This window comes from Aotus nancymaae, unplaced genomic scaffold (genome assembly GCF_030222135.1).
Source record: "Aotus nancymaae isolate 86718 unplaced genomic scaffold, 86718_ANA_hifiasm-v0.15.2.pri h1tg000016l, whole genome shotgun sequence".
Classification (NCBI taxonomy): Eukaryota; Metazoa; Chordata; class Mammalia; order Primates; family Aotidae; genus Aotus; species Aotus nancymaae.
Window position 1 is genome coordinate 12498560 of NW_026988428.1, and position 22483 is coordinate 12521042.

A 22483-nucleotide genomic window follows, 5' to 3' on the forward strand; every position below is an offset into this window, starting at 1 on the left:
GTAGATACATAAAGTAATTCGTTTATTTATTCTTAAAGTCTTTTACAGGTCAGGAAAATGACTTTCATCTAAAAAATGTATTCTCACCTGTTTCACACAGCTAATACATAACAGAACTAAAATTAGAACCCTATCTATATGATCTCAGGCTGACAAGGGTTTAATCACAGTTTAATAGTGACCTTCAAAACAGTAAAAATACCCTCATAAAAATGAACCAAATAGATGAATAAAATATTAAATTATTGAACTAAATTTTTGGGTTCTCAATATAAAATCTAAATAACTATTATGTAAGAGGTAAGACAAGATTTAAAATTTTTGAAAACTACTTTTTCTGCAAGAGAAATTGGCAATATGTGCACTTACTATTTTTACCCTTAAAGTCTTATGTGTTTATATTGAAGTTGATGTATTTTAAAATGCTGAAATAGATCACATCTCTTTTGCCTTACTCATAAGACAGAAAAAAAAAGAAATAAAGTCAATTAGCAAGAAATAGTCTTGTAGTACACCTATTGCTCTCCTATACCTTTGGTTTTCACACATACATATTATTTTTAAGAAGTTAAGTCAAAACTATCTATTGGGTGCTATACACAGTCTGGGTGAAAAATCTGTACCCCAAACCTCAGCATCACACAGTATACCCACATAACAAACCTGCATATGTAACCCAGTATCTAAAAGTTAAAATAATAAAAAAAAAAACAGAAGTCAAGGTACACAGCCAAAATAATCAAGTATTCTGCTTTAAAGAAGATAACATCATCCTTAACTTCCTGTTCAATTTATTACCTATATATTATGTCTCATATAAAAATTTTAGGGCAAAAAATCTGTAATTACTATGATGATAATGTTGATAAAGAATCAGAAGTAATACCAAAATATTTCAGAATCTGAGACATGAACAAATAATATACAAGTAATTACTTACCTCAGACATGGGGGTTCCCCAGAAGTCATTTTGAAATAAAGTTTTTAAAGGTGTAGATGGATGCAGGTCTTTGTTATCCAGTATTGCTGAAACATCATCAAAAACAAAACCACAAAAAAGGCTGTTCCAATAGCAGGCAGTAACCACACCTACTATTAAGGTTATTTCTTTGAGGTTAATATCAGCCATGTTTTCTACAAGCACTTCTGGACAAAAACTGGAAAAAAAAATCATGAAGATAAAATAAAATAAGCAATATATTTATTTGAAGTAAGTTTAATTTTAGTAGGTGGATAAGTAATTGCATATTAATTCTCCAGAGAAAAGCTCAGCTAAAACGCCATCCACTTCTAAGAAGTATAAGTGAATTACCATGTTGAAACTCACTTCCCTCTCTAACTGGATAAAGCCAAGTAATCTTCTCTACTATGCCAAGGCAGAAGACTGGAGATTTCCTTTGTGGATTATTTAAAACATAGGATCTATGATAACAGGGACACAAGTGAGAACAAAGGCAGCATAATGAAAATAAAGGTTAAGTAAAAGCCTGTCTATGTGTTTTAGGTTGAGACCCTCTATCCCTCTTCTACTGGGCACAAAATTCTGTAAAATTTTACAACACTGAAAACAAACAGGATTCTAAAAGCTTCTGGAAATAAAAAATGTTCTAATAATAATCAGGAATCAAAAGTCATTTTTTTTCACCAAAAATGCTATAAGCTAGAAATGAAACAAAATTCCCTTCCAAAATAATAAAGAGTAATGCTTCAAATTTCTGAGAAATAATGATTTCTAAACTAAAATTCTGTATTAATAAATCTAAATTTCCCAGGTGAGAAAGTAGAATAAAAACATAAATCATTTAATGTCTCAAACAATTTACTGCTGATGTTCCTTTTCAAGAAACTAGGAGAGAAGGTACACTAGTAAAATGAGACAGTATATTAAGAAACAAAGATACAAAAATCAGGAAATGGGATCCAATATAAAACAGCTATATATACATGTTATAATTTAGAAAAACCTAATGAATCAACTCAGGATATCTATCTTTGGGTAGGTAAAAATCAAGTTTTGTGTACAAGTCAGAAACCCTCTTCCCATAAGTAATCTCAGACCACTGACTTGCTAACATCAATTCACTTTGGGTGACAAACTGTTGTTTGGTTAAATGTTCTAACCACAGTAAAGTTTGAAACTAATAAAAGAAAAAAAGTAAATTAAACCTGTGGTTTCAATGCTTTAAAGTATTTTTGGTAATAAACCTTTAAAGTATATTTGGGAATAACTTAGGTATCTAATTTTTAGAGTACTTGCAATGTTTAAGAGAATCTGACATCCTGGAGACTTTGGCAAATGAGCTGCATAACTATAATTTAAAAATATATAATAATATGAATAAACACAATATTAAATTAGACATCTGAGTTTTTTAGAGTTAACTGCAACCTTTAAGAGAATCTGACATCCTGGAGACTGATATAGTAGCTGTGTAACTATAATTTTAAAATATATAATAATATGTATAATAAACTACTAAGTAATTTATAGATTTATAACTATAGTTGAAAAGTATAATTTAGCTAAACATTCCAAATAGTATTGGAATTTTTATAAGAACTTGGGATTGGCTATAGTTTTATTTCCTAAACTTAAGCCATTCTTTATTGAGAAAGTTTTCCTTGTTAAGTTAGGCATCTGAAGTACTTAAAAATGAATGCATTCAAATTAATTCAATTCTTCAATATAAATATCTTTATTTGATACATATATACAAATATATAGGTATGTATGTATTTGGTTCTTCTGTTAGTTGTGCCTGGGGTCACTCACGTGCTTATAGTTATCCCGTGGGTTGACTAGGGCTGGATGGCTTTTAAAGGATAGATTTCTCAGCTTTGAAAGCTAGTCTCTGCTACTTATTATCATATCTTCTAATAGGTTAGCTTGGGCTTCTTAAATGATGATCTCAAGACAATAGGAGGGCAAGATTCATTACACAAGCTCTTCATAAGGCTCTATTTAATGCATATTTTTAAAATTATTATTCAAGCAAGGTACATCCTGAATCATGGGGAAAGTTATAAAAGGACCAAGATAACAGAATTTTTAAGACTCCCCAAAGGAGCATAGTATAAGAGAGAGGGAGAGAGAGCATGTCATGAGCTCAGTTGTGTAGTCATCTTAGGTTACCTCCAAAACTCACCTGCAAAGTAGAGGTTGCGGGTAAGGGAGAGATTTACACAAAGGGATAGATAGAGGGGGACATGGTTCACTGGGGCCGTTATTGTAAACATGTAATACGCTATTCGTGTTAGTTGTGAGAACTTCTGGTTTTTCCTAGGCACAGAAGCAGACTCACAGATGCACAGTTTAAGTGGATGGGATGACTGATTTCTGTTTGCTTACAAAAATGGGATGTTACTATATATGTGCACAAAGTCCAAGTGCAATTGGAAATGTGAAAGGAAAATAAAACTTGGAATCCCAATTCATTATGCCTAAAGAAAAAAAATAGGCTGAAAGCTGAGTCATGCAAGAAACTGTCTCTCCTTTTGTTCTTAAGCAGATAGCCGCAAATAAAATGTTAAATATCTTCACAGGTAGCTACTTTACGTTAACCTTATCTTATGTAAAATGCTGATTTACTACCCCACAAAAATACATAATATTTATTCCCCATCTGCTCCTATTCTCTTGCAACATGTGGATGGATTACCATATTTACCCTTTTTTCCCTCCATTGGATTTTTCCCCTTTAAATACTGAAGCCGTCAAAATCATCTTAGAGAAATGAAGAGACTACAGACTGTTTCAGTGATTCAGTGTTTATTTCTTTTGGGCATGTCCCTAACCTTAGCAAAATAAACTTCTAAGTTGATTGAGACCCGTCTTACTTTTTGGTTTACAAAGACTACCCATGAGCTACACTATAGATATATAAAACTAAAAACAATCCCTGCACCAAAATTGTATATGTGTTCACTTCTTGTAATAATTTAATTGTAAAACTGTACAAACAATAAACCTACAGAAAAAAAATTATATGAATCTGGAAATATTTAGTCAGAAAAGTCTTCTTAGTTTAATTTCTTGGGAAAGTGAGGAAGTCCTCTCAATTTCATTAACATTAAACCATCTTTTACAGGAACAGCAAACTATTTTGTTTAAATTTTGTAAAACTTTGGCCTGCAAAGTCTGTATTTACAAACTCCCTACTAATCTTTCCAGTTCCTCATGTTGAAGGAAGGCAAGTGTCTGCTTGTTGCATACTCACTCCTGTCCATGAAAATAAGGCAAAACAAAATGTTTAGGATACGTAATGGATACAAAATGGCCATGCTTTATTTTAGAGATTGAAGTAAGCTACTACGAATTTTCTTGATAAGTCAGCAAAAAGGAATTAAAAGTAACATCTAAGGAATATAAATTCATTGCTACAGAGTACAAAAATAAGCATTATTATAAAAGGTGAGGCTTTCTTGTGAAGTGATTTTGATCAGATAAAACTGTTCACAAAAGTCCAGGGCAGAAAGAAGGCAGGTCCAGACAAGTGGCCACTTATAAAATTGTCAGGGAAGTCCCAATTCTTAATGAAATCTGACTCATGCAGAAAATCTGGTGAAAAATAATAGAGTTTTGGCAGTTTTCCTCAAAAACATACAGTTAGTTACTGAACTAGAACTTGAGTTAAATTTCCCAATTCACAGTTAGGGACAAACAGGCCACAACGCATGAAAACTTAGTTGACTTGTTCAAGTCACAGCTGACTTGTTCACTGCTGTATCCCCAGTGCCTAGCACAGGGAACACGATAAAAAATATTGTTAGAATGAGTTAAAGAATAAAATTTAGATAAGATTTTGCTTTTAGTTATGATTGTCACTGAGATCTAGGCTACAATCTTAGCTCCATCAATTATTAGGAAATTACTTAACTTTTATGAACTTGTTCTCACTTCTGAAAAAGTAGAATAAAACTTACCATTAGAGACCAGGCACCTTGAGTTTATGACTATGAGCAACAGAGTGGTGGAAGTAAAGGTAGAAAAGAGTAATACAGACAAACAAAACAAAACTTGTAAGTGAATACATAAAAGAAAGTTATAATGAATGAAAAACAAGAAGAAAAACGAGGTGTTATAGTAAAAAGGACGGATTGCTATTACGAAAATAAACATGCAGTAGTAAGTGTGGTGTATTTCTTCTATGACAATAAACATGCAGTAGTATGCACAGTGTATCACATGACATATGCTCAATAACTATTAAATTTCATTCCTACCATTGTCAGAGGTATTTGAAACAGAGCAATTACATCTTGAATAGGGGCTGGGTGAAATAAGGCTGAGACCTACTGGGCTTCATTCCCAGGATGTCAGGCATTCTAAGTCACAGGATGAGATGGGGGTCTCATAAAGTCATAAAGACCTTGCTGATAAAAACAGCATGTAGTAAAGAAGCCAGTCAAATTCCACCAAAACCAAGATGGCGAGAAAAGTGGGACCTCTGGTCATTATCACTGCTTATTATACAATAATTATTATAATGTATTAGCATGCTAAAAGGCACTCCCACCAGCTCTATATCAGTTTACAGATGCCATGGCAACGTCAAGAAGTTACCCTATGTGGTCTAAAAAGGTTAGGAACCCTCAGATCTAGGAATTGGCCACTCTCTTCCCAGAAAACTCATGAATAATCCACCCCTTGTTTAGCATATAATCAAGAAATAACTATAAGAATCCTTAGTCTAACAGCGCAGGCTGCTTCTCTGCCTATGGAGTAGCCATTATTTATTCCTTTTCTTTCCTAATAAACTTGCTTTTGCTTTACTCTATGGATGCACCTCCAATTTTCTCTTGGCCAGATCCAAGAACCCTCTCCAGGGGTCTGGATCGGACCCCTTTCCAGAAACACTATCTCATGTTAAATTATGAATTAAAAACACTGAATATGAGGACTATTTAATTCAAATTATCAAGTAAACACTTATAAAATTAAAACATGATAATATTTAATAAAAAAAGCATGATTGAAAAACAAGTATTTTACAAATACTGGTTTCCCAGAATGTGTGAGGAGGTAGTATAGAAGTTAAGAATATGTCCTCCAGCCAGAGAGATCTGTGTTCAATCACGTTATTTAAGTTAGAGTACTCAGTTTCTTAACTTAGACAGAAAATGAAGACAATGTAAGTACCTATTTCACTGGATTGTAATGAAGAATAAACAAGATTATGAATAGTATTTGGCTATAATTTTTCAGAAAAGTAGTAAAATTGTTCCTATAAATCTGTCTTTAAAGTTTATCTCACAAAACCAGTAATTTTTTACTTTGTGCTGAGCTACTTATTTTACTCAAATTGGTGGTTTAAAAAGACACTCATTACTTATCTTCAAAAGGAAAATTTATTGTCTTGTATTTTTTTTTTAAAGCAGCGTTTAAAATAAAGGTATAGATAAGAAGCACTTGTCCAGATAGTTGGAAATGTCATTTAGTTTTAAGTCTACAGCTTCTTAGGAAAGTTAGCTAGAAGTGTATCATACTCCAGCATGGCTGTGAGCAGAGGGATGAGCAAAACTTGCTCGAGTAAGAATGGAAAACACCAGAGAAGGCGCTTTCATGGACGGCACCCTAGGTAACCAAGCAAGTGACAACAACAGTACAGGTGAGTCCTTGGGTCCCTTCTCTCTCCACCCTGGCAGTGACCCGGACAAGTACTAACATCTCTACTCTGGAGCCTTCACTTCATATTAGCTCCACAACCTTCAAGCCCCACCATCCGCCAAGGGAATTGTACTACAGGTAAGGCGGCCGGGGTCAGAAGATGCCATAATCTCTTGTCAACTGTTGGCTCGCCCCCAAACAGGATCACGGCGGCGCGGCTCTCACTCTAACTACCGAGACAGATTCTGATACCAAACAAGGCTAAAACTTTTTTTTCCCCTTCTTACAGAAGGCCCTGGACGCCGCTTGCAAACGCCTGAAGAGAAGGCGGAGTGTTCCCGCTTTTTCAGAATGGGGCCAGGCCCTACGGCCCCAATAGCAGAAGCTTCTGTAACCCGGGACTGCTCCCCTCAACTCCTCCCTATCCGTGGACCGACAGTTCGACTTCACCTGGGAGCGATTCCGACAGGCAATGGCTTAGGAAAACCTCAGGAAAGCGGCCCAGCGAGTGACGCCACTAAAGCCACAGTCATGGTCTACCTCGTTCAGGCCACCAGCTTCTAAGCGCCTCAGCCGCTGCGCCTCCCGCCTCTCGGTCTTTCTCCGCCGCCCCGGTACAGTCGCAGCCTTCCGCATTGCATGCCGGGAGCGCCTTACCTCCTCTTCCCAGGGACTTCAGCTCCCAGCATGCACAAGCCTCAGGCAGAACTGCAGTCTGGGATTTGTAGTCCTCGTTCCATGCCTTCTCGGCGTCCTGAACAGCCACTCATGGGCCTCCGACGGAGAATCTAATCGTAAAGCATCACTCATGGTCGTGAACTGTAGGCTCTCCTTGCATCCGGGGTCTTATTCTGGCCTTGGCGGAGTAGGGGATGGTGTCGCCTAGCAGCCGCTGCCGCTTTGACTAGCTTGGAAACCTTTGGCGGGACCCAGAGTCCGCGTGGAACTGCGATAGGGATCTGTCAGGGCCTGCGGCCGGGTCCAACCTAGTGGTTGCGATAGTGAGGGACCTCCGCTGGTTGTCAGGCTTGGTCTAGGTGGGTGGATCCTTGTAAGCAGGAGCAGCGAGTCGCTCCAAGCTCAGGTTCTTTAGCCTCCGGGCCCCTGTGCCACAGCGTAGCTACCCCGCCCCTTCCAGCCTCGGGTCCGCAATCCTTCTACCTTGCTTCGGTTCCTGTATCTCCCGCACAACTTAACTCATTGCAATTGTTAATGTTCGCCTTTTTTTTTTTTTTTTTACCCCCAATTCTGCTTCTCCATTGTCAGCCTTCCACAGACCCTCGCCCTTGGCACGATTAGGGTGTTCGCGCGCGTTGAGGGTAGGGGGTGTGGAGGAGGGGATCCAGAATCTTAGTCCTAACTTCGATTAGTTTTAGCAAGGAAGCCGTCACATTTTATTTAGCCGGTACACTCTCTGACAGTTGGTGCCGACTGCTATAATTTTGACCAAGGCTATTTTGCCCACTTGTCTGTGTTGAGGCTAAGGCATAGCTCTTTGCTAATATCAGAAAGTTGTAATGACATAATCTGCAAAAAATGTAAACTACTAGAAAACCAACAATGCTGTGTACCCTGAAAATGCTAATTTCCACCTGTTTTGTTACAGAGGTGGAGCACAGTGAAAGAATTCAAGATGCCACCTAATATAAACTGGAAAGAAATAATGAAAGTTGATCCAGATGATTTGCCCCGTCAAGAAGAACTGGCAGATAATTTATTGATTTCCTTATCTAAGGTGTATAATTGATCAATAATAATATGTATATTAACTTATGATTAGTTTATTAATAAAGTATTTTTTGCAGGGACAACTGTAGTCACAATCTGGAAGAGTTCTTATATTTTGCTTAAAGGTTACAAAATATAAAACAGTTGCTTTTCTGTTTACTTAGGTGGAAGTAAATGAGCTAAACAATGAAAAACAAGAAAATGTGATACACCTTTTCAGAATTACTCAGTCACTAATGAAGGTTTGTATATAGTAGGTTTTAATGGTAGGTTTGGCTGTTAGAGGAACTATAAAAATCTTTTCTTATATAAGGTAATCTTTGTGAAAATACTTGGTAATATCTACATCACCATTCAAAAATGCAATATATTTAAATGTGGCTTAAGAACTGTAGTGTGTAAAACATTGCTAGTTTCTACTTAAAGTTTCTAAAAGGGTGTGTAGGGGAAACAGAATGAGTATATTGAAAAATTATATAGGGAAATATATCCTGAGGTCCAAATGACAAATGCAGACAATGACTGCTTATAGGGATTTGTTAAGAGGGGAAGTGATTTAAGAGGTGTTGAAAAACTTCGCAAAGAATGAAGACTGAGGAGTAGTTTTAGTTAAGTGGAAGGCAATGCAGTGGTAAGATAGTAAGGGAATTCTAGAGCTGTTGGTTACCATAAGCAAATATTGAGAATAGGAAATATGCTTATTCTTTACTTTTGAGAAAACAAGGTGCAACAAGTTTGTAGCAGGCTGAAGAGAAAACAAATCTTGGGTAGGTACTTTGAGATAGGCTGTTGAGGGCCTTAAGGATATATTTTATGCTATCAACAATTGAGAAGACAACGTTTTTGAACCACAGTTGATAGGTATAAAAATATGCCTTAGGAAGGCAAAACAATATATTATATATGACAAATAGAAGGATATTGGAACTGTGTAGACATCACATTCTAGAGGAGTTTAAACATGAAATTATGTGTTAGAATAATAGCAATTGGAACAGAAAAAAAAGTAGTGGAAAAAATTACAAAGGGAGATGTTACATAACTGGATGTAAGACTTGAGGACTTGAGATAAAATGGAGTATTTCATGCTATTAAAAATCTAGAAATTGTAATCTTAAGTAAGAAAGTTGCCTGGCATGGTTGCTCATGCCTGTAATCCCAGCACTTTGTGTGGCCAAGGCAGGAGAATTGCTTGAGCCTAGGAGTTTGAGACTGGCCTGCATAATACAGTGAATAATACAGTGAAACTTCGTCTCTACGAAAAAAAAATAAGAAAGAAAAATTATGTATTTATTCAACAAATATTTACTGAAAATCGCCATTTACCAGCCATTGCCGACAATAAGAATCATAATAAATAAAATTTTTGTTTTCAGTGCTTACATTCTAGTATAAAGGCATATTGAAATAACCTTTTTTTAATGTTTAGATGAAAGCTCAAGAAGTAGAGCTGGCTTTGGAAGAAGTAGAAAAAGCTGGAGAAGAACAAGCAAAATTTGGTAAGCACCTTGGAAAAAGTTTATGGTGTTAAATAATAAATTCCATTTGTTCATTAAGCTGTAGAAAATTAAATTTATTCCATAAGATGTATATAGTTTATTTTAATATATAACATTTATTTAATAATAAGCAATTCTAGACTCCTATTTTATGGATCTGCCATATAATTCTTTTTGATACCTTATAATCATGATGGAATCTTTTAAAAGAATTAATTTTGTTATTCAGATTTATTTAAAAGTTTGTTTTGTGGTAGCTAATGAATGAAAACATTTGTCTTTTTTTTTTAAAAAAAACAGAAAATCAATTAAAAACTAAAGTAATGAAACTGGAAAATGAACTGGAGGTATGTCTTTTTGTATTTCCCAGGATGTAATTGTCATAAATTTTATTTTGCATTGTTTTCAAATTTTAAAATTATTATTGGCTGGAAAAGTTATAAGGATGATAGTAATCATGTTTATTTGTTTATTCAGTATATATTCTCCATGCCTATTATGTGCCTTATATTGTACTAAGGATTGAGCATACAGTTGTGAATGAAATTAAAACAGTTAACTGCTAGATGGAGCTTGCAGTCTTGGGAAATACCTAGAAAGTTTACTAGTAACTGAGGTGGAGGGTGGGTGGGCATTTGAGGAATAGTGACCAAAGCGTTTTATAGAAGTAATTTTTTACAAAGCTGAGGGCTAAAATATAAATGTATTGTTGAGGAACTAAATTCAGATTCCTGAAAAGGTAGGAATGTAATATAAATGGATCAGCCTTTGAAAGGAGGAATACCCTTTTCCTTATGTTAGGAGAGGAGGAAGAGTAGATGAGGGGAGGAAGAGTGGATGTATGTAGAAGCCTTTATGTTTGTAGGCATAGTGCCTGGAAGTTGAGAGGTTGGTGATGATGTCATCTGTTAGAAAGAGTGGGAGATGGTGTGGTCACATTTTAAGAAAATCAGATAAAATTTGAAATATAATGTAGAAAAGACTGGAGAGTTGGGGATCTGGAGTAAGACAGATTTGAGTTCTAGTCCTGATTCTTTTACTTGTTAATTCTCTGAACTTGGATGACTTGTTATTTTTGATTGTATATCCAGCTCCTGGAAAAATGCCAAGCACTTTCAATAAATACTGATTAAATTAATTATGGAGTTGAATCAATTCTGTGTTAGTGTTTAGCTAGGCAACTGCTATATAATAGAAGAGTAGGACAGTTGAAGATATTGGTAGGAAAGTGGTTGAAGTGATGATTATGAAGTCTTAACTGAATAGATAAGAAAGTCAAGATTGGGGTTGGGTGGGCAGAAGGGTAGGGATAAAGAGGGAGAAGTTGAGGGATTAGTGTCCTGTGAGGTCAAAGGACAGGCATAGTGGGAATAATTGAAAGAATGTTTCTGGTTGGACAAGGATCTGATGTTGGTGTGGGAGTAAGAGACAATAGTGAATTCAAGAAACAAGAAAAAAAAATAGACTAGAACAAAAGTTATGTGGAAATTGCTTAGGTGGGGATTTGATGAACGTCTGTGAGGCACATGCTTAAATTCCCAGTGCATTTTGCAGAGTGACTGGGAAGTTGGTGGTTTGCTGCTACCATGAGTAGGTAAAGATGGAGAGCTGGATATCTTGTGAGAAAGCAGCTGAGGTTTTTATAGGATGATGGAGGAATGATAGGAATGATCACATGAAGTTGCAGGGTAGAGTAAACCTAGAAGTACCAACACCTTCTCCTGACGCTAATGTATATGGGCTGTGAAAGAATGAGCACCTTCCAACTGAAAGAGTTCCAAGGGCATTAGTATCCTACAGGATCCAAATTGCAGCTAAGGCAAGGAGATGGAAAGGATGATTCAGTAAATAATCTGAGGATGTGAAATATTTATCTTGGAATTTATCTTGGAAGAGGACTTTAGCACCAGGGAATGCTTTTTGAAGGAGAAAAAGAGTGTGAAAAATTTGATTAAGGTAGAGGAAAAACAGAACTCTAAGGTGAAGAGATAAAATGTGAGACAGGTTAGATGACCAGATGATTTGATGTTCTGGGACATGACCTAAATTAACAAGAATAGGAAGTAAAATGGATTTAGTTGACTACAAATCTTAAAGATAAATGAAACCTGAGTTGTTCAATAAGGTGGCACTAACACTAGCTATTTATATTTATATTTGTTAAAATTAAAATGAAAAATTTAGTTCTTCAGTTGCAGTAGCCACACTTCAAATACCCAAACATAGCTACATGTAGCAAGTGGCTACTGAACTGAACAGCACAGAGAGCGTGTCCATTATCCTAGAAAGTCCTGTTGGATAGCACTGGTCTAAATAGTCCGTGATATGAGAGAAAGGGCAGGTTAAGGCACTAAGCTTCACTAACAGTGGCAGAGATTCTGATGGTTCGTACACAAGTTCCAGATCTCTGTGGCTCAGGACCTTTGCCGTTAGTCTGGTACCTGTTGGCCGGTGGTTACAACAGAATGATTAATAGTCAATTCTTTGTAGCTTTGGGTGGCTCAGGAGAAGTTTAAGGACTTACTAGCTGTGAACTAAAGCTTAGGTAAGTTAAATTTAAAAAAAAAAGATTCTTAATATGATTTTAAATATGTGCACTGAAATATAATGAAAATTTAAAGTCAAGATAAGTTGCTTATTGTTGAATCATTTGAACTTCAAAATATAAGGGGATTAATTTATACTGTGGGTTTATTACTTTGAGATGGCTCAGCGGTCTGCAGGTGGACGGGATACTCGGTTTTTACGTGATGAAATTCGCCAACTTGAAAAGCAATTAGAACAAAAAGATAGAGAATTGGAGGACATGGAAAAGGAGTTGGAGAAGGAGAAGAAAGTTAATGAGCAAGTAAAGCACTTTTTTTTCCATGAATCTTCACTGTTCAAGTTACCTGGCTTTTTATAATTATTGGTAACAATATCAATTTTTGTATTTATGTTATATTTGAGGAATGATGTACACTTATCTCTAAGATTTTATAACTGTTCATTTTGTCATCACAAATTTTAAAATATAATGTAACAGGTAATTCTAGTGAATATGACTTGAAGATTAATTCTGTATATTTGGAGGTATATTTTTCTCAGGATATATCACACTTATTACCTAAAATTGATACTTTTGTCTGGAAGATTAGTGTCCAGAAACTAATAGACTTACATAAAGAAGTGATCTTAGTATCATAGTTTATTTTGCATAAAAGTTATATTTGTTTATTTCAATGTATTTATATGATTAGTAGATATGGAAATGAATCTTTTGATGATACATTCAATAATGTTTAATTAAATTTCTTGTTTTTGGTTGTATCTTTTTATGTGAGATATATATACATATATATACTGTTTTTGAAAAGTGTTAATGTCAGCATTTTATCAATCATATTTAAAATAACATGTTTAATACATAGTTTTTATTAGCTCATGTTATTCCTTGTTGTAAACTAATAATTCTTGCAGTGTTCGCTTGAATTTAGTTTTGGGAAAAAAGTTTTTTGCAGATAAACTTGTATTTTCTTGAAGAAAATTTCCTATTTTACCTCAGCTTCCTATTTAATGTTTTATTTATTTATTAACGTTTCTATTTAACATTTATTTGTTTTTTATGTCACCTCAGCTGTTAGTAAACTTAGTAAAATTTGGTGCCTACATGTGGTAACTGTCCTGTCTCTTATACTCAGAAACAGTTTTTACCTTTGTGTCCTTTAGGTCATTATTGTGTTATATTCTGTTTATTTCATTTTGTCCATTGTTCTCTCAGAAATAGAGGGTCGTACATTTTAAGAAAACAATGATATGCTATTTAAGAGAATCTATCTCGAGACCCAGAGTTCGAAACCAGCCTGGCCAACATGGCAAAAACCCCGTCTCCACTAAAAATACAAAAAAAATTAGCCAGACCTAGTGGGGAGTGCCTGTAATCCCAGCTGCTTGGGTGGCTGAGGCAGGAGAATTGCTTGAACCCAGGAGGCAGAGGTTGCAGTGAGCCGAGATTGCACCACTGCACTCTAGCCTGGGCGACAGAAACGAGACTCTGTCTCAAACAACAATAACAATAAGAGCATTTATCATAAATTGATTAGTAAGGAAAACTATTCCTTACAAATTCCTTACAGGTATCTGTTTTACTCCAAAATTTTAAAGAATCATAAAAATTAGCTATCAAAACAATGTGGTAGAGAAAGTATGGATTGATGCCACTTAAATGTTAAGAACAAGCTCTTAGAGCATTATCTGGTTAGTTAACTCTGCAAAACATAACAGACCTGTGGATTTTTTAATAGTTATAAAGGATCTAACTTATGATATTCACTGGTAGAATTGCTTAGGGGGATGCCTGTGGTTTTCTTGACTTTTATTCTTCTCTTTAGGCCTGTATCAGTTGACTTATCATTCATACCACACACCCTTAGCTAATCAGAACTACGTTGTCCATTTATATTAGACTATTATCTTTATTCATAGTCGCACACAGAGAAAACTTAAATATATGGCTTGTGTTCCTTTTTGGCTGCTAAGTTCCTTGAGATGAAATACGGGTATAGTTGCTTTGGTAATTACTTCTTTGCCCTTGACCAGTCATTCAATTTTAGCGAGTCTTTACAGCATACCAGAGACTGTACTAGTTGCTAGTGATATAGTGGGCAACTATGTTCTGCTTCTCAAAGATGTTCACAGTCAATAAGCCTAACATAGTGATAATATGTTACTTAGGGAGATATATCAGGACATATTCTGGGATACTCTGGAGAGGGATGCCATAATCAGTCTTGAGGTTCAGGATGTGATCTGTGAACTGAGACCTGAAGTAGAAGTTAGACTGGTAAGAGGAATGAGGATGAATATGGTGATTAAAGAAAGAACATTCTGGGTAGAAGGTAACGCATTTGCTAAGACCTAGAAGTAAGAGATGTTATGGAGTATTTAGGAAGCTACAGTTACTCATTTTGACTGGAATATAAGTGAAAATAGCTTCCATGGAGTCCTTACTATGTGTCAGGCACTTCATATGCATTAATTCATTTTTGCTTATTTGATACTTATTATATGAGATGTTGTCATTTCTACCATGATACAGATGAAGAAATGGAGACAAAGAAAGGGTAATTGCCATGTTTACATAGCTTATAAGTGGTAATGATAGGATTTGAAAACAGTCTTACTCAAGAGTCTGCTAAATTACCTTCCCAGTTTTAATTCTTATGATCCTCTGGAGAAATAAGCAAGGGCCAGTTCCTGATGAATTTGGTTCTTTTCCTAAAAGGAGTCATTGAAGAGTTCTGAGCACAGGATATAATAAGATCTATACTTTAAAAGTTTATTGTACTTTATAGAGAGTTAATTCAGGCAGGCCCTAATGATGGCATTTGCCTGAGACAGACAAGTGTGAGAGAAGTAGATGTAATTGGATGTGGTGAATTTGTAATTGGTTGTTGGAGGAAATGGAGGATGGAGAAGTTGCCTAATTTTGTGGGTTGGGCCACTAAATAGGTAGATAGTGCCATTCACTAGGGAGGAACATAAGAGGCATTTGGAAAGTTTGAGATTATTTCAGTTTTGTAGATGTTGAGTTTGAGGTTCTTGTGGGCATATTCAGAAAGGGTTATCTGTGGTAATGCAATTCACAAGACACTCTGGGCACATGATGAGGATTTATAAATCAACAATGTAGACATTATTGAAGCCGGAAAAGTGATTGTAAGGCACATCTCTGAGAAATGTCTATAAAGTAATGCAATTGGAAGAGGTGCTTCAAGGAAAAGCTCAAGAAAGGAGAAACAGAGTGTGATGTTTGGAAAGACAAGGAAAAAAAGCATCAATAGCATTAAATGCTTTAGCATTAAGTTCTTGGCTTCTCTTGTAAAAATTTCTCAATTAAGAACACAGTGGGATTATTAACTTTCAATTGATAATAATGATATGCAAACTTCTAGAATTTGTATTATACTTTGTATTTTGTTATAAATGTTCTTTAAGTTTTTTATTTTGAAAAATATCATATCATCATAAAGATTGTAAGAAATACACTGTTAGTGGGAATATAAATTAATTCAACCATTGTGGAAGACTGGCAATTCTTCGACGATCTAAAAGTAGAAATGCCATTTGATCCAGTAATCCCATTACTGGGTATATACCCAAAAGAATATAAATCATTTTCTTATAAAGATACATGCATGCATATGTTCATTGCAGCACTATTCACAATAGCAAAGACATGAAATCAACCGAAATGTTCATCAATGATAGAATAGCTAATGGATGCTGGACTTAATACTTAGGTGATGGGTTGATCTGTGCAGCAACATTTGATCAGGTACACGTTTGCCAATGTAACAAGCCTGCACATCCTACGCATGTACCCCAGAACTTAAAAGTTGGTAGGAAAAAAAAAAGAAAAACAATAATCACCCACTTACCCTTCATATAGATTCACCAGTTGTTAATGTGGTGCCACGTTTGCTTTATCTTTTTGTCAGTGTCTTTACACACACATATTTGTCTATCTCTTGTTTGTTTAATCACATTTTTTGCTGAGTCATTTGAGAGCTAATTGCAGATACAAGACTTTGCACTTAAATATTTCAGCATGTCTGTTTGAAAAAGAAAGATGTTCTCCCACATGAATGCAATATAATTGTCAGGCTCAGGAAATTTAATACTGATTCAACACCATTATCTAGTCCATAATCAGATTTCTTCTAATGGCCCAGTAATATCCTTCAGTCACCCCACCTCCAATATCCAAAGTTCCATCAAGGATCACATACTACATTTGGTTATTATAGACATTTAAATATAGTTTTATACCATTGCGGTTCTATCTTCTCTTGAATAAAGGGCAGAAGCAGAAAAATGAAAGGTCATAAGAAGAATGAGATTTGGAGAATAGGTGAAAAAAGGCATTATAATGTTTATTATAATGCTCGCCATTTGGAGAAACAAGAGTCACAAATGAAATCACTTATATGTAAATAGAGAATGCTTTATATTTTTTTGCGATTCAATTCACTGATCATTGTGCTAAGAGCTCTATATGCATCTTATTTAATTCTTATGTCAACATATATGAGAAAACTGAACTAAAGAGATACTAAGTAACTCATTCACACTTTACAAGAAATTGGTTGATGAGGGACATAAATCTAGGCCAGTATGATTTTAGATGGCTTCTTTTAACCATTGTGTTGTTATTGCCTTATATTTCTAAGTAATTTATGCTCACTGATAGCAATAATGGTCTAGTTATGACATAGAAAAGTGAAATACAAAGATGTTGGGAAGAAAACCATTTTATTTGGATTTTTTGGGGTGGAGCAGGTTTATATGTTTCTGTATTCTTTGGTTAGCGTTTATGTGTGTGTGTGTGTTCTTTTTTATTCTTTAAAATGAAACTGTTTAATACTTCTTAAATCCTGAATTTTTGAAAGTTTTGGCCTATTATTGATGTGTTAGGTTGATATTAAATCCTTAATAGTCTAAATGTTTTTACTTTATTAGAGAGGACTTAAAATTTAAGTAGATAAGCTGAATATCTGGCTTTGTACTGCTGATGGCCAGACACGGTGGCTCAAGTCTGTAATCCTAGCACTTTGGGAGGCCAAGGTGGGTGGATCACTTGAGGCCAGGAGTTCAAGACCAGCCTGGCCAACACAGTGAAACCCTGTATGTACTAAAAATACAAAATTATCCACTTATAGTGGTGCATGCTGTAATTCCAGCTACTCGGGAGGCCGAGGTGGGAGAATGGCTTGAAGCCAGGAGACAGAGGTTGCAGTGAGCGGAGATCACACCACTGCACTCGAGCCTAGGTGACAAAGAGAGATGTTATCTCAAAAAAAGAAAAATTACTGCTGAAATTTAACTTATTATTATTTTTACTTTTTTAGTTGGCTCTTCGAAATGAGGAGGCAGAAAATGTAAACAGCAAATTAAGAAGAGAGGTTGGTAAAAAATTTTAGTAGCTATGGTGGTTCAACAAAGGTACTTGTTAAAAAAGTTTACATAAATTTATATTTTAACTAGGACTGGAGTCCTCTAAGTAACTGATGTTTTCAAACTGATTTTATGGTATGACTTTGTCTCAGGGAAATAGAAAACGAAGCAAAATGTGAGACCGTTAAGTACTACATTCATTTCAGGTCTATGCGAGTAAATCTTTTTGTTGTTGTTTTATAAGTCATTCTTTACTAGTTTTCTAATTAAATAGATGACTGGATTTCTATTCTTATTTCTCTTACCTAGAATCCTTTAAAAATTTTTGTTACTTATGAAATCTTATAAATTCCGATTATCATTTGGTTCTACTGAGCCAAATAATGTTTGTACATTGTTTATTCTGATAGAAGTTCTTAAGTTTCTAGTATAACTGAAATACTCTTTGTTTTGATAGATAATTAGTATCCTTACTTTCTTTGGTTATTCAAAATAGTGTACATCCTTCTCCTAACTTTTTTTTTGTTTTCTTTAGTCTTTAATTCTTATTTTTAATTATGTATTGCCTTTCTCATTTCTAATTACCTTTTTCCTGTCCTTTTCTGGAGAACAAACGTCTAAAGAAAAAGGTGAGGCTTTAAGGGTGGTGAAATCTTGGGAATTTAAAGATATATTCTGAGAGCACTATTTAGAGGATATAATTTTTTTATTCTGAATAGTTTCATAATGCAGTGTTGTATTTGGTTACCTTCAGAATGAACAGCTTTCTCAGGATGTTATTGATTACCAGAAACAAATAGATTCACAAAAAGAAACAGTTTTATCAAGAAGAGGGGAAGACAGTGACTACCGATCACAGTTGTCTAAAAAAAACTATGAACTTGTTCAGTATCTGGATGAAATTCAGGTAAAATGGCTAGAAGTCAGTTCAGAGCAATGATTCCTACAAAACTTTAATTTCCACTATAATGTAAATCTAATATTTAGCACTAGGTGTAAATTCTTTGGTTTAACTCTATCACTATATACTTGTAAAACATGAAATAAATTACATCTTTGAAGTTGTAACTTTTTAACCGTTCTTTTTATATTTGCCTGTCTTGGTCATTAAAAATAATTGATGTCCTTGTGTACAATTTTCTTGATATTCAATTTGATTTAATTGGTCAATGCCAACTAAAGGTCTATAGAAAATTCTCTTTTTTTTTACGCCCCCCCCCCACCCAGTGGACACTTAATGGCTGCATTTAATTTTAATTTGGTTTAATTTCAGTTTTTTAAATTATTTTTTAATTAGAGTGTCTTTAATGTTTTTAGACTTTAACAGAAGCTAATGAGAAAATTGAAGTTCAGAATCAAGAAATGAGAAAAAATTTAGAAGAGTCTGTACAGGAAATGGAGAAGATGACTGATGAATATAATAGGATGAAAGCTGTTGTACATCAGACAGATAATGTAATAGATCAGTTAAAAAAAGAAAATGATCATTATCGACTTCAAGTAAGAATTACTTTTAGAATGACTTATTTATTCAGACTTCATATTATCTCATTATTATTTATTTGAGACTAGAAAGTACTTTAACTTTCTAGGATGTGAATTTTTGTCTGTCTTTTTAATACCGTAATATGTTACCATGTTGATATATTTGCCCATATGTGTTTCTCCAATCCCCTCACAAACACTGAATCTTACAGTCCAGGATGTATAAATGATACTTGAATGAATGTGTAGATAGCAGACATGTACAGCTCATAATTATGGGGTTTTCTGCAAGACTCTTAAAAATCCTGTGGATCATAATGTTTAATTTTATGTTAAATGCATTATAAATATATTAGAAACCAATACATTGTTCACTGTTTATGTGGATTAAACTTGTTTAAAAGGTAATGTTTAAAAATAAAGTTTTCTAGTAATGAAAGATAATTATACAATTATAAGATCCAGAAAATATTAAATGTCATCTTTAATTCCAGGATGACTTCAATGATAAATATCCATATGTAATGTAATGTATCTGTATATATGTATATATAAGTATGGATATGTATGTGTGTGTATGTTTATATGTTTATATATAATGTATATCTAAATATGCACAGGTGAAATGTATATTACATTAATTTGCAACAACTCTTGAATTAACTGTTGTCTTTTAGGTGCAGGAGCTTACAGAGCTTCTGAAAGCAAAAAATGAAGAAGATGATCCAATTATGGTAGCTGTCAATGCAAAAGTAGACGAATGGAAGGTATTTTTTTCCATTGACATAATAACTTTTTCATTTTGTATTTTAGATTTAAATTTTAGTCTTATTTTTGTTTAAATTTCATATTTTTAAACATGAGTTTATTTTATTTCTTGGCTGGAAAAGCTCTAAAACTCTCCTTTGTGATCTCTAGCTCATTTGTTATTGAATGACCTCTTTCCCATCAATGAGCTGAACTTTAAACTTTTTGATAAAAGTCTTAACTCCAAAATATATTTGTCATCTGAAATATATAATTCTAAATGTATTTAAATTTTTTCACTTAACTCATCGTTACCTTGTATACATTAGTGAAATAGTTGCAGGTTTAATTTTAGTTTTTCTAACTAAATGTCAGATTGATCAGTGGGAATGGGAATAAGCAAAGGGATAGAGTCACCTGGGAAGCGTTTTCAAAATGTACCTCTCTTCCTCACCACCACTCTCCAACCTTAAAAAATTGCCAGGCCTTACCATATTAGAAGTTGGGATTATGATGGTTCAATATTTGAAAAACATCGGAGATGATTCTGAATGAATAATTCTAATTTTAAAAGCTATCACTTCTAGAATCATTGCTTTCTAGTAGGGTTCACATAAATCTTGTTGGCATTTGGAATTGATTAGCATCTAGGAAGCTCAGATAACCTATATTTAAACAAAAGCAGTAGCAATGGAAATAAGGCCTATAGAATCAGTCAATCATCTGTAAACTTTATATAAAGGGCCAGAGAGTAAATATTTTAGACCATCTGGTCTCTGCTATAACTAAACTCTGCTTATAGCACGAAAGCAGCCGTGGAAAATAGGTAAATGAGTGAGCAAGGTGGTTTTCCTGTAAAATTTTATTTACAAAACAGGTGGGAGGCCAAATTTGACCTGTGAGCTGTAGTCTACCAACCCCTGGAAAAAACACTTTTGACCACATTTAATGTTGGCAGGGGTAAATGGTAACATATTATATGCATTCTGCACTTTGTTTTGACTTAATATCTTTTCATAATTATTTTATATCAGTAGATATAGTATTGCTGTTCTTTTTAAAGGCCATGTAGTTTTTCTTTTTATACAGGTATTTGATAATTTGTGAAGTTTATGAAGTTTCCAATTTTGGGGTTAGAAGCTGTTTTAATGAATTTCCTTATATATGTTATTTTGCAAATGTACATCTGTAGAATAAATTGGTGCAAGTATAATTGTCATGTATGTTGCAAATACATTCTAATAGGTTGTCACTTTTTTTTGTTTTTTGCTTTATGGCATTTTTTTGGTATGAAATATTTCTTTTTGTTCTTAGTTAAATTTATTATTTTTTAATGACTTTTGACCTTTGTTAAAATGAGAAAGGCTTCTGAGTATAAACTTGTTTTGTTATGTTTTCTCCTAATACCTTTTTTTTTTTTTTTTTTGAGACAGAGTCTCACTCAGTTGCCCAGGCTGGTGTGCAAGGGTGCTATCTCAGCTCACTGCAAGTGCCACCTCCCAAGTTCAGGTGGTTCTTGTGCCTCGGCCTCCTGATAGCTGGGATTACAGGCATGTGCCACCATGTGTGGCTAATTTTTGTATTTTTAGTAGACATGGGGTCTTGCTATGTTGGCCAGGCTGGTCTGGAACCCTTGGCCTCCCAAAGTGCTGGAATTACAAGCATGACTGTGTTCGGTCTTTTTTTACATTTAAATCTTTGAAACATATACAGTTTATTTTGATGTAAGAAGTATAACATGGATGCATGGATGCAACAGAGCTCCTCTGTTATCCAAACATCATTTATTATTTCATCTTTCTCATATTGAAATACAATTTCATTTTTACTATATATGCCTTTTGAATTTGAATCTAATTTTGAGGTCTCTTAAATTGATTGATCTATTTTCTAGCCATGTATACTTGCTTCAACTGTTGTATGTTTTAATATTTAAAAACATTATCATTTTTCTTTATCACTTATCGTTTTCATTTTAGACTTTCATTAAAAATGTTCATAAGGAACAGTTCTTAAAAAATATCTTGTGGATTTTTATTGGGTATGTGTTAAAGTTATAAATTGCTTTATAGATTGATTTAGGATAAACCTTTTTATGATATTTGGTCCTTCTAGCTAAAGAACACAAGATACCTTTTCTTTCATTCATTCAAGATATTTTATGCCTCTCAGTTGCATTTTAATGAATATTTCATAAATATCAATTGTATAAAACTTTTCACAAGTGTATGGAAGTACTTCTTGTTTATAAATGAGTTTTTAAAGGTTGAAATATTTTTAAAGATTGAATTATAAAAAAAGAAAATTACAGTATATATTTTAAAATCATTTCCTATTTGAATTTCAAGTTATATATACAAAAGGAGCAAAGATTATGCCAGTAGTTGCTCATACTTTCTCACTTCAAATAATTTTATTTCCTGTATCATAAATCTACTAATTGTGTCCATTATTTATGATAATGAAGAATGTTTTATTAATT

General features: G+C 34.1%; 2 protein-coding genes across 7 annotated transcripts in view; one reads left to right on the top strand and one right to left on the bottom strand.

Annotated features, from left to right (window-relative positions):
* The window catches only part of TMTC3 (transmembrane O-mannosyltransferase targeting cadherins 3), a 52096-nt gene extending 44883 nt beyond the window's left edge, over positions 1–7213 (bottom strand). The window contains exons 1-2 of one of the 2 annotated variants that reach the window (XM_012469371.3): positions 7148–7213; positions 941–1157 (exon numbers count right to left, since the gene is read on the bottom strand). In XM_012469371.3, the coding sequence (XP_012324794.2) occupies positions 941–1129 (189 nt within the window). In that variant the 5' untranslated portion in view covers positions 1130–1157; positions 7148–7213. Of the gene's footprint in view, positions 1–940; positions 1158–7057 lie in introns of both variants that reach the window. The other variant, XM_012469370.3, reaches the window with a different exon arrangement.
* A 256-nt stretch (positions 7214–7469) lies between these two features.
* The window catches only part of CEP290 (centrosomal protein 290), a 90605-nt gene continuing 75591 nt past the window's right edge, over positions 7470–22483 (top strand). For 4 of the 5 annotated variants that reach the window (XM_064376908.1, XM_064376910.1, XM_021675632.2 and 1 more), the window contains exons 1-11: positions 7470–7644; positions 8214–8342; positions 8500–8577; positions 9765–9834; positions 10135–10181; positions 12539–12682; positions 17724–17777; positions 18378–18398; positions 18524–18676; positions 19087–19269; positions 19932–20021. In XM_064376908.1, the coding sequence (XP_064232978.1) occupies positions 8241–8342; positions 8500–8577; positions 9765–9834; positions 10135–10181; positions 12539–12682; positions 17724–17777; positions 18378–18398; positions 18524–18676; positions 19087–19269; positions 19932–20021 (942 nt within the window). In that variant the 5' untranslated portion in view covers positions 7470–7644; positions 8214–8240. The remainder of the gene's footprint in view (positions 7645–8213; positions 8343–8499; positions 8578–9764; positions 9835–10134; positions 10182–12538; positions 12683–17723; positions 17778–18377; positions 18399–18523; positions 18677–19086; positions 19270–19931; positions 20022–22483) is intronic. The other variant, XM_064376909.1, reaches the window with a different exon arrangement.